Source organism: Melanostigma gelatinosum (genome assembly GCF_949748355.1).
Source record: "Melanostigma gelatinosum genome assembly, chromosome: 8".
NCBI classification, from domain to species: Eukaryota; Metazoa; Chordata; class Actinopteri; order Perciformes; family Zoarcidae; genus Melanostigma; species Melanostigma gelatinosum.
In genome coordinates, this window is record NC_136641.1 from 1,811,812 (window position 1) to 1,827,365 (window position 15,554).

Genomic DNA, 15,554 nt, shown 5'->3' on the forward strand with positions numbered 1-15,554 from the left:
TCTTGTAATTCGATTTATGCAAACCATTCTGACTGTAACACTTCAGAGTGTTACCTTTCAATAGAGACTAAAACCATACATGTACTCCCAATGGTTCAATAAGAGCTGCCAGTTTACTTTGGGTACTCCTTGGATAGGCGTTTTAGGCAAATTTTACAGGAGTGAGGTTTTAATAAATACAAATGAATTATTGCCTGTGTCACTTGGTCTTCTTTGTCCTGTCAGTGGAAACTGATGATGTGTTACTATGCCTAAGTGTTTAATTGCTACATATTGAACTGTGAGCATTTCAACGTTTAAAAGACGGTTAAAAGTGAAAAGTGAAAGTTTTTTCACCGACTATTTAAAGACGTTGATTGAACGTTCATATTTAGACTAGATTTCAACGGGATTTGCAATATTGGCTTTCAACTAATAAATGTGGCTCTGCAGTCTTCAAATAGTCGTTGAAAAAACATTCACTTTCAAACCAAACCATCAACGTCTTTTCAACGAAAAAATGCTCGCTGGGGAGGAGAAATGGCAGAGCATGTAGGTCCAGGTGGAAAAAAAACAACTCAATGTTTTGGGATATTTCCGACAGCAGATTGTGGTAATAGAGAAGAGAGACATAGAGTTGAACAGTGCACATGAACTGTATCTGAAAACGTGTGAGTGCGTGAAAGGAAACCCTTTTAAAATTCCAATAACATCAATACATTAACATCAATACATTTCACTGTTTTCATTCAACATGTATGGACAAAATTTTGAAATGTTGTTGATAAGTATCTCTTTCTACTCAATACTAATACTAAATACTAACAACTAGAATTCTTAACATCCCAACTCGTAATTTATCTGGAAAGTAAACAGAAGTTTTATTTTGAGGAACATTTTCCGTGATTAAGACGTGTAGTTTGAATGTAGCCTACACTGAAAAAAAAGACTTTTTGGCCCTGTAATTATTACCTTGATTATTTTTGTAAATTTTACAAGAAATTATCATTCCAGTGCTTTTACTTTAAAATATCACCTTTTATTTAATGTGTTACTTGGTGTTTGTTTGTAATTATGTATCCTCATTGTTACAAGTACATTGTAATCATTCACACTAAGTAATACCTACTAAACTACTGTATTGAATGCACGACCTGACACAACAAAGTAAATTGTACTTGGGTAATACAAGTGAAACCTGGCAACATATAGCGCGTACTCAGGGAGTGACGTCAGAGGAGAGTTAGCGCTTTTTTCTTCAGTGAAACAACGGAACAGCAGAAACAAGGACGGCAGCGTTTCACTGGAGGAGAGGAACTTCATGGACGGGAGCCATTGGGGTAGGTTATATGTTTAATTAATACTCTACGTTGCTGTTGAGCCTTCGGTCAAGTCTGTGTTTGAGTTGTGAACACTGAAGACTAGCGAACTGGTCAGTTTAGCGTTGTTGGGAAACGTAAAGGAGCGTGTTTGGGTTATCAGCATTTAAGAAACTGAATTCTTGACATCAATAGAATTATTGATGTATGTAACAATTATTAATGATTATTAATAACAACGGGGCACCACCCTGGCACCAACCAGAACAGTGGTTGAACCACAGGGGTCCTGGGGTCTCTTGGCCTTCGGCCAATGAGATTGCAGCGGTGCATTCAGGTGACTTCAGGAACCATAGTTTTTTTTGGGGGGGGGGGGAATTCACACCCTCGTGTGAAATTCCTTTGCTCTCATCAAACTACAAATCAGGATGAAACCTTTGCTTGAAAAAGTGAAGGCCTGATTCTCTTTGTTCATAGCACATGTTGAAGCCATATGGTCAGACCCCAACAGCGTGCTAGCTAGTTAGGCTATCATGCTAGCTAACTTGGGACATCATTACAGACATGGCTCACGGCGCTACATTTTGTGGACATGTTTTTGGTGGTTTTGGTCGCGACTTTACAGGGTTCTCCCTTGAAAAGTTGTTGACCTGGGGACAAGGTGCTCGACCAGCTGCGGTCCGTCGACGAGGGGGAGGGGGAATTACTTCGGTTTTGTGAAGCCCACTTCTGCCACACAGGTGCTTTGCTGTGCTGAGTCACACACACAGCGCGCTGTCTCTCGGACATCCTCAAGTCCAGCTGAGGTCGAATGAGGGAAATGTGACAAGACAGGGAATCATAGCTGAGCCGTAACGAGCACACGGTCATGTGCTAAAATATATCCCATACATGGTGGAATTAGTGACTTTAGAGCGAGTCTAATACACTGAACATTATTTTGTCACGCTCATATTCTGACATATTTTTACAGTAACTTATATTTCTGTCATCAGTTTTAAACTTGTCTCTTATGTCTCTATCCAATGCGGTGTCCTTGATGATGAAGGCTGTGTGCATGAAACAAGGTTCCAGTACTGTGTTGAGTTAGTGCCACATATCAACATGACCAGGCCTGCTGTGTATCTCAGTATTAACGTCATGGTGACTTGTTTATGTGGGGATAAAACATGCTATCGATATGAAGATTTAAGCCAAATTCAGATTTAATGTTGTGTGTTCATGTTTTAACATAATTTCTCTATATATTTCACAGAATATTAAAGGACATTCACTCTCAGCAAGTTGACATCAACAGTTGACGCAAGGTAAAATCAACTAAGTTAGTACTGTTATAGTTTAACTTGACATATACATTTGAAGTCGTAGTTTGTGTTGCTGCTCAATAGTACATTATACTGGCAGGACTACTGCATTCATGGTTTTAGCAAGGTACCTCATCTTGATCATGTTTTTTATTGTCTTTTGTTTCAGATCAATGAGGAGTTCAGAAGAATAACCACAGTTCATCTGGAGCGAACCTTTTTGTCGAAATTGGACAATTGCACCACCAACTTTCTGGAGATACTTGGGACAAAGGGCGGAGTTGCAGGAACCAAAGACCCATGCTGGATTCACCCAGCCTGGTAAAGTTTAGATAGCATATATTAATATTATATGAAATTATGTTGGGCTCATATACACTGAGAATAGATACATAATGACGCATTTGAACACATTCAATATTTTTGTTCGTTTCCCCCACTATTGTCCTTTTTTGAGAACACTCAAAGACATAAAAATGAATTAGTAAATTTGAATTTCAAAGATGTCATTGAAGAGGACTATGCGCAACATGTCATGAAGATCCTTGTCATCCATGGAAATGCAACACAGAAAGGCTTCACTCCTGACAATGTATTCGTCGTCATCGAGGGAAAAGAGGTTCTTGATGACTGTCAAAGTGTGGCAAAGGCTTCTGCTCATGGGCTTCATCTATGTGTATCTAAGTGTTGTAAAGCAATACCCATCGTTTCTAATTAAAAGTGTTTGTTAAATGACTCAGCGTTTGTGTCCTTACATTTGTTATTGGCAGCACTGATTTAGAAATGCCAACCAGATTATATATGTTGGTATTGGTGTGTCGGTCAGCAGTGACCTCTTTCACAGTTCACAAGTAAAGCTGCTGCAGTTTAAAAGAAGATGTTTCATGTTTTGTAGAAGCCTTATATTAAGACAATTTTATTAAATAACAGTAGCCCAGTTTAGAAAACGCAACAGTCATATTTGAATAGTTGTGTAGAGAAGTAGTAGATAAAAGATATATTGTGTAAATATTACTTAATATTTCTCAACATAAAAAGTAAAGAAAAGCTGGTTAAATATACATGAAACACCTAATTGATTTCTACTGGGGTTTGTAATTAGATCCAAAGGTAGCCTGAGTAAAGATTACTATAAAAGGCTCAGTACATTTTATGTCTAAGGGAGAAATTTGCAAGTAAAGGTTACTTGCATATTTTGGATAAAAACCAATTCTTACTAGTAAGTAAACTTAACTTGAGAATATCTGAGGAAAAATTACTCACAATTTCTGCGTGCAAATTGTTACCTAGCTTTTTTCAAGTAAATGTTACTTTTTTTCAGTTTATAAATATAAATAAATAAATAAATGTGTGTGTGTGTGTGTGTGTGTGTGTGTGTGTGTGTGTGTGTGTGTGTGTGTGTGTGTGTGTGTGTGTGTGTGTGTGTGTGTGTGTGTGCGCGTGTGTGTGCATCTTCATCCCTTCGTTCCCATTGGCTGCTGAAACTTGTTGGAGCTTTTATCTCTGGAAAAAGAGAAAGCTCCAACAACCTATCGGTGCTCGGGACCCCCCCCCCTCTCGTGCCCGCCTGGTCCACACTTTTCCCGGAGACTGCATTAGTAGTCCAGTCTTCACACCGGTTAAATAAGCTCATGTCAGAGACAGAGCACTTCTATATTGTGAGCACTTTACCAGTGTAGGGCTCCCTGCCGCTCCACACACAGCGCTGCACTTTGCCGCTGAATTATCTCAACCTGCTCCACGAGCCCTGCTGGCTTGACTGCTTCGGGGATTTCATACTGCTTATTAAATCTCTTTATTCTCCTCCGCCACACACTGGATCCGTCACACATTCCCACCTTCAAAACACGTGTGACCAACAAGTCTACAGTTGAACTGGACATCTAAAACGTGTCCGTCTTTTTTGTTTTTATTTTCCTTTTGTAACTTGTTTTTTTTAATGGTACAATGTCGTCTTTGCCAGGAACGGTACCGCGGATGATGCGCCCGAATCCCGGACAGAACTATCCCCGCACTGGATTCCCTCTGGAAGGTAGGCCTCTGCGGAGAAGCAGCTGGGGGACCCGGCTTCACAGCAGCCTGGTCGGCCTTTTAGACTCGTAGAGGAGATGTTGCGAGGAGACTCATGACTTGAAATTGAAAATTAAAATATAGGCTAAACATGAAAGACTTTAACTTGGCAGTAGACTACAGTAGTCTACCTTAACTTTGATTGTTTTGCCATGAAGGACTCGTATTAAAAACAAATGTACACACATTAAATATGTCTTTGTTGTCTTACTAAAATTGTAATAATAAGTTATACGATTCGCTTACTGGCTAATTATAAAATGTCCTAGAATACACTTCATTTATTAATTCAGTGCAGTGACCATTTCGTCAACACATTGATACAATTGTCTAAAACCCAAATAAAACTAAAATGTGGGATTTCTTTAAGTGCCCTGCGCCTGGAAATCAAATCAATGAAATAGAAAACTACAAGGAGAAACTGCGGATTACATCAATATTTGAAAAACGTGATGGTGAATAATGCAGACAGATAGAAGGGGCTCTTCACCTCCTCTTGAGAGTCAGATGGAACTGTGAAGTGCCATCCATTAATGCAATCTGTTAACGAAAATGTACATTTGTTTCTATTCGGACAAAAGTTGAATAACTGATAGAATAAGTTTAGGCCTACATTAATAAGTTTAGGCCTACATTAATATGTTTAGGCCTACATTTCATTCCAATCAGGCCACACAACATTTTAACGGGACTATTTTCCTTTAAGTGCCTCATGATAAATTGTTAAAGCTCCATGCTGAGTTCGACCGTGTGTCGCCCACAGTGTCCACTCCTCTGGGACAGGGACGGGTCAACCAGCTTGGAGGGGTCTTCATTAACGGCCGGCCGCTGCCCAACCACATCCGACACAAGATAGTGGAGATGGCCCACCATGGGATCCGGCCATGCGTCATCTCCCGACAGCTGCGGGTCTCTCACGGCTGTGTCTCCAAAATCCTCTGCCGGTACCAGGAGACCGGGTCCATCCGGCCCGGAGCGATAGGAGGCAGCAAGCCCAGGGTAAGAAGAAGCGGATAATAATAATAATCTTCATTTTCATTATTATTATAATTATGTGTCTTATATTTTGCATGTTATATTGTATGAGAAATGAGATTAGTCTAGCCTATATTTATTTATTTTATATTTAGCCATAATTCTGTTTGAGCAGCCTATTAACGGGATTTCATATTTTCTACATGTTTACGACCGGACACATTTCAGCCGCCTGTAGCCGACTCCTACTCATTACATAGTGTGTTGTTTGTCCCTCGGTCCCGCTGGTCCACCTGCAGCAGGTAGCCACACCGGACGTGGAGAAACGGATGGAGGAGTACAAGCGGGACAACCCCGGCATGTTCAGCTGGGAGATCCGGGATAAGCTGCTGAAGGACGGGGTGTGTGACAGAAGAACAGTCCCTTCAGGTGAGGCCTCCTCTGGTAAGCCGCATTTAATTAAACCTTTCATTCTCCGCTATTTTCTGATTGAACTTAATAGTAAAACTGTGTTGAAAATGAAGGCCAATCATAATAATAATAATAATAATATATAAAAATATAACAATAATAAAAACAACAAAAATAATAATAATATAATAATAAAAACAATAATAATAATAATAGTATGCTTATGCAGACTGAAGTTGCCTCTGTTTGCAGTGAGTTCGATCAGCCGTGTACTTCGAGCTCGATTTGGAAAAAAAGACGATGAGGACGAGTGTGATAAAAAGGATGAAGACGGAGAGAAGAAAACCAAACACAGCATCGACGGCATTCTCGGCGACAAAGGTAGGCCAGAACAGAGCACACAGCCAGGCCGTGTTGGCAGCGAAAGAGTGCGTGGACAGCTGCAGGTTGGACGACTGTCTACGCGACGAGTTGTCAACAAATTGGGCCTAAATGAGCGCTTTGTCGCGTCGGGTTTTCCTCCTTTAAGCTGCTCTCCCAGCAGACCCAGGAGCAGCTCATTATTTATGAGGAGCGGGGCAGTGGATCGGGCTCCCGTGGCGCTGCTTAAACGCTCCCTTGAAAGCAATGCTGACAGATGACCGATGTGCCAGTCAATATCAATTACAGGCGGCGTGACAGGGACACCCCTCACTAACAGGAGCCAGGGGCCTGCGACCTCACAGCGGCCCGCGAGTGTGTGCGCGTCAAGTTCACCCGAAAACAATGTTCGATTTGCCGCAGCGGCACCGAACCAAATGTGTATTGAAATTAAAGCAGAATAAAGAATGCGATAAACCGACAATATAAACGTATTCAATTCATAAAATGGATTTAACTTAAAACTCACTCATCTTAAAGGTTTTTGCAAGCAATATTTTAAAGAAACGTGCTCAGAACAAAACATTTTAGCAAAACGATCACATTTGATCGTTGATAGGCCAAAAGCGATTCTTTGAAGCAATAATGATTTAGATGTAATTTAAGGTTCATTTCTCTCAGATTTCAATTTTAAAATTGAGACATATTAAGCATTTAGCAGCTTAATATATTATGAGACACGTTTTTATTTATTAAGTTTTCCACAGTAGACATAACTTAATATTTGCGTGTGCTGGGTGAGTTCATAGCTGCCGTGGCCTCGCAGCAGCAGAATGACCTCCTTACTGTTGTTTGTCTTATGCTGTTTGATTGGATCAGCCGTCTAATTACACTTCAGGCCTGTACCTCCCAGTGTTTCCTGACCACTGGTTTGACTGGTGACATTGTTTTTTCAAACACCGTCAACGGTCCTGCTTTTCATGTTCTTCAAAAGATCAGCATATGTCTTTCTGTCATCAGGGCCTGGCATTTAATAATTTGAAGACTTAGCCTATTACAGCTGGTAATGAAACGGGTGTCTGGTGAATGGCATCTATGTTGGAGAGGGGTGTAATAGCTCGAAGGCATGGTAAGAAATATATTTATCCCCTATCAGCCCTCATTCTCACAGTTCCAGCCACATGCATTCTGTTGAAGGGCTTTAAAGCAGATTAAATTGAGCCTTTTATTTCTTTTCACTTTCATCTTTCAGCAGCTCACTTCGTGGTGTGGTGCCTGCGGCGCAAACTCATGAGATTTTAAGGTTTCCACTCCTGTTGTTTAGATTGTATTTTTAAATATTCATTTATTTTGCTTTTATGGGATTGTTTTCGGTGGCATGTTGGCAGAATCTCAGGGAGAGCCAGGGTGTATGTTAGCAGCAGGTAGGCTGAACGAGGAGGCCTTGTATATACAGTTTTCCTTTTTCGTCAGAGAAGCTACTGTTCTTCCATGTGACATATAGCAGGAAGTCAACTAAATGCAACTGTAGAAGTGTTCAAACCAGTCAAAGATTGTTTTACAAACACACATAAGAAACAATGCATTGTGAGATTTATTCAATTCAATCTTTGTATTGAAACAACGTATAATTAGTGAATAGCATGCGTTTCTACTCTTCAATTAGCATTTTCTCACATGACATTTGCATAATAGGACATGACTCCACATACATGCATATTTTACACCTAATATCATGACTACATCATCATATCTCGGCAACAAGATGATGTATGACAAAATAGGTTATCATTTATATTATATTCAGTTTGGAAACTGTATGACAAGCTGCAAAATAATCATTATATTCAGTAGATTGCTGCAGTGTAAATATGTATGATCATTTCCAGAATACATTATAAACATGTTACAAGCTGTTTGCTAAGCTAGTAGGAAATACATATCCTTCATAAGGCAGGTGTAATGGATAGGTAAGCTTTGTGACTACAGACAAACAATACACATCTGGGATGAGCCTCCCGTTAACACACTCTGCACATCTGCAGTTGAAGGCAGCATTTAGTCAATGTGCTGTTTGCCAAAGATATGCATAACCTGTAGGAAAAAATAACAAGTGTCAATTTTGGAGTCCAGAATAAGCCTGGTTGACAGAAAAAAAGGTTGGCAGTGAGGATGGAGTGAGCACTTCAAACAAATCCAGTGGAAGTGACGAGAGGCAGTTTTACAGAGAGCACAGGCTGTGGGAAGTTCGATTGCAGCTATTAATACACTTTTCCCCGGGCCTCCACTCCAACTGCACTTTCTCCCAGCTATTCTGCCGGGTTGAAATTGAGGGAGACCCAAATGTTGGCTGGAGATAACGCAATCATCACAGCCGCGGTCCTGGGCGGTGCATCAGTGTATTCAACTGGGATTAACCTCCCCTTTCTCCCCTTTCTCCCCCGCTGCCTCGCACCAAAAATTCACATTTTGAAGAGACATGTTGAAAAAAAAGACAAGGGGGCTGGAAGCCAATGTGCAACATAGAGGAATGGTATCTAAAACCATGATGAATGTCATTGTCATCGTGATAATCATTGTGTTGAAAGAAATGCACTCATCTCCTCTGATTATTGAAATCATTTATCAAGTAAAAATCCCAAATGATTTCTGATTCCATCTGCTGCTGTTCTCTCTTTAACTGAATAGCTTTATTATGACGGAACAAATAATTAAAATGCACAGACTGAATCTGTATTTAATGTACATTTTAACTGCAGCCCGAAGAGAAACATTTATTTCATAAATCAAGACAAATAGTTCATATTATCCATACCAGAGCATTAACAAATTAATTTGGAAACAGTATGAAGTGGATTGGATGTTTTGGATAAAATACTCAAATATGATGTTGTTTTATTGTATAATAAAGTATTGTGTTAGACTAGAGTAAAACAAATTGAAAAGAATTCAGTAAATCCAGTAAAAACATACCTGACAACAAGTAAAGGTACTTTATCACATTGATGCAAAGATCCAGTATTGCCATAAATCTGATCATTCATTTGCAACATCTCTCACAGCCATACATATTAAAGGGACAGATACCGTGGTATAAATCCGTAACAATAGACACGTTGATGTCCACTCATGGAGTGTATCATCACATTGTTATCTTCATCATGTTCTTACAACTCATAATTGTTCAGGAGGACAAAATAATCATTTGTAGCCAGTAGTCCCACCACCACAAAACAGATGTCTTCTCACCCACTCATTCAACTCTGGAAGCATTTCCCACTAATAAGCCATCAGACGGATACGTGGCGAAATCAGCAGGTTTTGGTTGTTTTGGTGGAACATGACTGCAGGTTTTGGTTTTAGTGATAGGATTGTTTCCCTTTGGAGGGGGGGGGGGGGGGGCTTTTGTGGAATGACTGTGAAATTTGACACTGCGAGGAATATTGTGTAAATATAACAGCAGTGACATATAGCATAGATTCCATAGCGAGTGGTTCACGTACAGAATTATGTTGCATTGGAGTATGGACGTAGTGAACATCATGAACACTGGGCTCTGGGGCTCTACTGGGGCTCTAGTGGGGCTCTACTGGGGCTCTAGTGGGGCTCTACTGGGGCTCTAGTGTTCATGCAGCAGCCTGGCGAGCTGACCTGAGGCAGACCTGAGACAGAGCAAAGTGAGCCGCTGAGAGGCTTTGATCCTCTGCCGCTTTTGCTTATCAGAAACATTGGCGGTGACACTGCCATGATGAGAGTTCGTCATACTAGCTGGTGCCAGCGCTGCTTTCAGCGCTGCTTTCAGGCTTGCCTGTCTGTTAATTAAAGCTCATTTACCGCTTAAAACTGAACCTGTCTCGGCCTTCCGCCCCCCCCCCCCCCCTCATAATATTGGACTGAAATTGTTTTATTCACTCGGGCGGCACTTTATACAAGGAAAGAGTTCACATGTTTGCATGCTTAAAATGTCAGTCTGGACCTTGCAGCATGAATGCTCCCAGGTACAACTGATCATTGTTTTGAATATTTCATCACTTTAGGTCAAAGTTCCCTGTATTAAGATCTTCCTCTCCTTATATACAATGAAGGGGTAATGGTTGGATCTGGAGGCTGGCAGGGACGGCACTATATGATGACTCTGATCCCCATGGGGATCTGGGTCACTGTTTCAGCACAGAGGAACACGATGAAGCAAAGTAATAGAAGACAAACACACAGAATGAGAAATATGAGAAGCAACCCTCCAACATGTGAGGTAGAATGTTAATAATAATAATTCGGTAATATGTGTAACATACCGAATTTTAGCATTACTTCAGCAGAAAAACATTGACAAATAAATTATGACAAAATAAATAAGGTTGTGAATTATTCAGTCAATGAATGTAGAAAAGTGGTTATATAGTATAACAGGTTAAATAATGTGTAAAATATGTGTAAAATAATCCATTCCAAAATACACGTGTAAGTTTCACATGAGCAACACATTCCACATATTTATCACATTTCACATATGAAAATTAGACATTTCTTTCATATTTCACATGTAAGACATCACATGTGGAAGCCAAAATTTCATTTCCAATATCACATGTTTTTCATCTCTTGAGTTTTTTGTATATTGCATGTGAAAGTTGATTAATGATGATACTGAATTGACGCTCTACAGCACATGTGATTTCCAGAAATTTCCCATCTGAAATAACAACAATATGATTAATATTATTATTAATAATAATAATTATTATTAATAGTTATTATACTAATAATGTATGAAATGTAGAGGAAAACAGCATCAATCTAACAGATACAGAAACATTACAGTCTTTAAAACATCACAAATGAAAAGGCTGGTTTTCATAATCAACTATCATTTCTGAAATAAAAACACCAAGCATGTTGCTCAGACATGATTACTGGTCGCTTTTCTCCATTTATTCCTGCTCATCAAACAGACAAAGTTATTCATTTGACATATGACATTATTGGGTTTAGAGGTCAATCAGTTTACTATTGATAAATGTATCTAATCAAATGAGATTCACATGTAAGTAGAGCCTAGAATGCAGCTAATTGTAGTCTATCTTTTTCAGCGGCCATTAGCATTTTTGTCGGGCCTGACCTACTTGTTGATTTTCCTTTATTTCTAGCACTTTGGACATCTCAGTGATGTCTTTGAGAAAACCAATATCTATATAAAGGGGAGCTGCTGAACTGGGAGGGGGCTTTGAATAGGAGAATAGCAGCCCACTTCTTTGCCATGGAGTGTTCAGTAGCCATCCCTTAATCCTCCTTTCATTTCGCCGACAAATGCCAAGAATCTTGTCTGGCGACCCAATGGGAAGCTGATCAGCCAACAATAGAGGAGCGGTGCACAAAGAGCAAACAGGCAAAACAGGGTTGAGGGCAGTCAGAGGCCTCGGGCATCCCATTAACAGCCCATTTGCAAAGGATACAAACAAGATAATGGCAAACAGAGAAATGACAAAACAGACCACAAACAATATGGCAACAACAAATTAATAAAATGTCAACACTTTGGCTGGTCTTTAACTAAGCCCTGGATGATTGTTGAGTAGAACCCGCAGAGAGCTCATGTAGTGCAGCTGTGCAGCTCCAGTTTGATGTTCAATGTGTATCACGCATGTTGTTATTCTACAGTCAAGTTACATAGACATCATTTATTGATACGTTCTAAACAAAGCCATTTAGTGAGATCCCAAAGTTTCAAATTTGAGGAAATGTTTATATCATTTATGAATATTTCAATTTGATGGAATGGAGCTTTTTAGGAGCTTTTACTCATTTCTTATTTGTAAAAATGCAAGGAACGTTTTAAGAAAAAAAGAATCAAGGGTTAACATGATATGTTGTGCTTGATTTGTTTGTTATCTGCCAGTATGTCAGGGTTTGCCATGGAGACATCTGCTTTAATCCAGCTCATTTAGCTGAACATGGCAGAGAGAGAGCTACAGAAACAACATTCAGAGATGCTCCTCTTCTCAGCTGCAGGATCAAACCGCTGGCTTTAAAGACACAGCTCACTGATACAAATACTGCATTATTCTTTCATTTAGCACAAGAAAGAAAAGTATAGGCCGCTTAAATAAAATACAGGACGTCTGCATATTGTTAACATCTACAGTCGATTAAATGTTGATGTGCACGGACATTCTGTCTTTTAAATAGGTCAACACAATGTGGCCTTTGATCTTTCAAAAATAGAAAAGATGAAATTGATGAATACAAATATTTAAATATGTATACCCTCATATATCCAGGGAAAAAACAGAGGACATGACCTCAATGTCCTATAGTCATGGACTTAATAAACATACTTAACATTAAGTATGGAAAGAAATAATGTACTTACAAACTGGATTTTGTATTTGTTTTTAATCCTGTCATTAGCTTTCCATTTGTTGTCAAAAAACGAAATTGGCCAAATATGTCCGTATAGACAGAGGGAAAATGTGTATAACTAGTATTCATATTGTAAGGGAATGTAAAGAGCCTATATTGGGGAAATGGTTGATGGAATTATTTTAGCGAGTGGCTAAATGCATCTCTAAAATCCTGTTTGGAATTTCCATACAGAGGGCTGTGTGCTTGGATCTATTAGATGGCTTATTCATGGATTCTCCATCAATCTATGGAGGAAATCACATTCACAGAATGCAACCATCCAGTGTAATTGGTTCGAAAATTACCTTAAATATACAGAGATTACTGGGGCATAAAGGCCCGGCAATTTTGGGGGGTAGAGTAAATGTTCACGCTACTGAAAGGTATGAAAGTGGATTAATGGCCATTTCTCCATCACTGCATTAAAATGATTTGAGCCACATATTTAACACACGCTCTGATGGGAACTGAGCATTGTTCACACAGCATCCTTGTGGAAATAGATCGGTGTACAGTGTACTGTGTACAGTGTACAACTGTGTACAGTAGCCAGATCTGTGTGAGCTGATATTACAGAATGTTCTGCTTTTTTGCTCTTGTCACATTTCATGACAAAATAAATGATCTATTGTTTGTATTTTGTGTAATTGTCCGCAATCATGAGAATGCGTGTTTAATTAGACCTCGACGGTGCTGAATTGAATGGGAATATTTGGAACAAATACCTTTGATTGAAACGTATAGTGTGTGAGGTGTTGCTCCACCATGAGCCTCCAGAACAGCTTCAGTGCTGCTCGTCGTAGATTCTTCAAGGGTGTGGAGCAAAACATATTTCCTAATTTGTTGTTTTGATGATGATAATGGTGGTGGTGGTAGAGAGCACAGTCTAACATGTCACTGCAACATCTAAAATAGCTGTTCAGTTGGGTCGATGTTTGCCGTGAAGGCTGTAGCAGATAATTCACATCATGTTTAAACTCATCAAACGACTCAGTGAGCCGTCTGTAATCCAGGGAGTGACCGCTTTCATAGGGTTATTCTTTTCATTTGTCACCATCGGTATATCAGTTTAGTAATAATAAGAACAACAATAATATTGAAATGAATAATAATAATAAGCACACCGAAGTGTAACGGAGAATTTAGGAGCAGGAAAACACAAACTCAAGTACTCAACCAAATATAATCATTCTCATATAACAGTATCAGTATAATTTTGAGATTAAATCCTTAAAAGTTAGAAGCCAAGGTTTTTAACCAAAATCAGAGGGTTTGAAAAAGATTTTTTTGGTTCCAGTATATAATGCAGTGAGAACCACAGACAGCTGCTTTAATTAGAGGCTGTTTTTACATTCAGATGCTTATATTGAATGATGTATTTTTACCTATGTATAGTGTAGAAACTACATACCTTATGACTCACGCCCATATCCTTAATTATATAACAATACAATGAAGTATACACTGTGTGATACAGCTGACAGCGCTGTTTTGGCATGTAGTTTACCGTAGACGAAATGATGATTGTTTATTGTCTTGCACAGCATATAAACGCTATCTTAATACTAACTTGCATGAATTAGATAACATTTCACAGACTTCAAATTGTACAGAATGCAGCACACCAGACTCCTAACAGGGAAAGAGATCACAACACTCTGTTAATGTCTTTACACCAGCTGCCTGTTTGTTTCAGAATTGAGATTCTGAGATTTTAATCATTTATTTTTTCTTTAAATTAAGTCAAGGCGCCAGACTATATCTCTGAATTACTTTGCCCTTTGACCTGCATGCAGTCTGAGGTCATCCGGCCGGAACCTGTTAGCAGTTTCAATGTCGAGGTGTTCGACTAAAGGGGGCCAAGCTTTTGCTGTCAGAACACCTCAACTCTGGAAAAAGCTGCCTGACAACTGAGACGTGCACAATCAGTAGCTTTCCCTTTGGTAATTTACATTTTTATTGAAAGACTTTCTAATAAACTCTTTTTTTCTGAAAATGTATTTTTATCATCTGCATTTGTACCTGTGTTTATTGCTTTAAAACTACAATTACATAACTTGTGAACATAATGTCATGCACACACAAGTGCAAGGGAGATAAACCAAAAAAAGGACATGAAAGAAAAAAGAAAGGATAGGACAGATATCATTATAGATAACGTCATGTTTTCAATTACCAGTCACGGATATATCTAATTGAAATAGACTATAAATGGTTGCCATATAAAATAGAACATATTCACCTTTCCTCTCGTGAAAAATGTTTCATCACATCTTTCAGCAGAGTGGGCTGATGGATTTTTCTGTTTCCAATTTAATAAAATCAATCTTCATGGTGACAATGTCACAAAATGTATGATCATACATATTGGTTATTTGACAGCTCTAACTGCTTTCACTCCAAACAGTGCTGGAACTAGGTCTGGTTCGAGTCGCTTCTGAACCTCTTTAGCCCTATGCCTCCTTGCCCTATTTTTTAGGCCTCTGTTCGAAAACTGCATTCCCATACTCAAGAGAGTCCCCAGCTCTAACTACAAGGTCTATTTTAATAATTTTGATTCCAGAATACTGGTAACACTTGTGAGATGTGTTCAATTATGTAATTATTGTGTATATGTTACTGGTTAATAACTGATACACTTATGGCACAGCTCAAACTGAAAAGGTTTCATGTTCACCTGAAAAAAAGCACCTGCATTGAACATTTCTTTTTAAAAATAATTCCTAATGAACCC

At 39.1% G+C, this 15,554-nt stretch overlaps 1 protein-coding gene across 2 annotated transcripts in view; it reads left to right on the forward strand.

Moving 5' to 3' along the window:
• Positions 1-4,549: 4,549 nt before the first annotated feature.
• The window catches only part of LOC306781509 (paired box protein Pax-7-like), a gene marked incomplete at both ends in the record, with an annotated part of 118,636 nt that continues 107,631 nt past the window's right edge, over positions 4,550-15,554 (forward strand). Inside the window, 4 exons of one of the 2 annotated variants that reach the window (XM_079274391.1) lie at positions 4,550-4,634; positions 5,436-5,671; positions 5,947-6,091; positions 6,311-6,439. In XM_079274391.1, the coding sequence (XP_079130517.1) occupies positions 4,550-4,634; positions 5,436-5,671; positions 5,947-6,091; positions 6,311-6,439 (595 nt within the window). The remainder of the gene's footprint in view (positions 4,635-5,435; positions 5,672-5,946; positions 6,092-6,310; positions 6,440-15,554) is intronic. The other variant, XM_079274392.1, reaches the window with a different exon arrangement.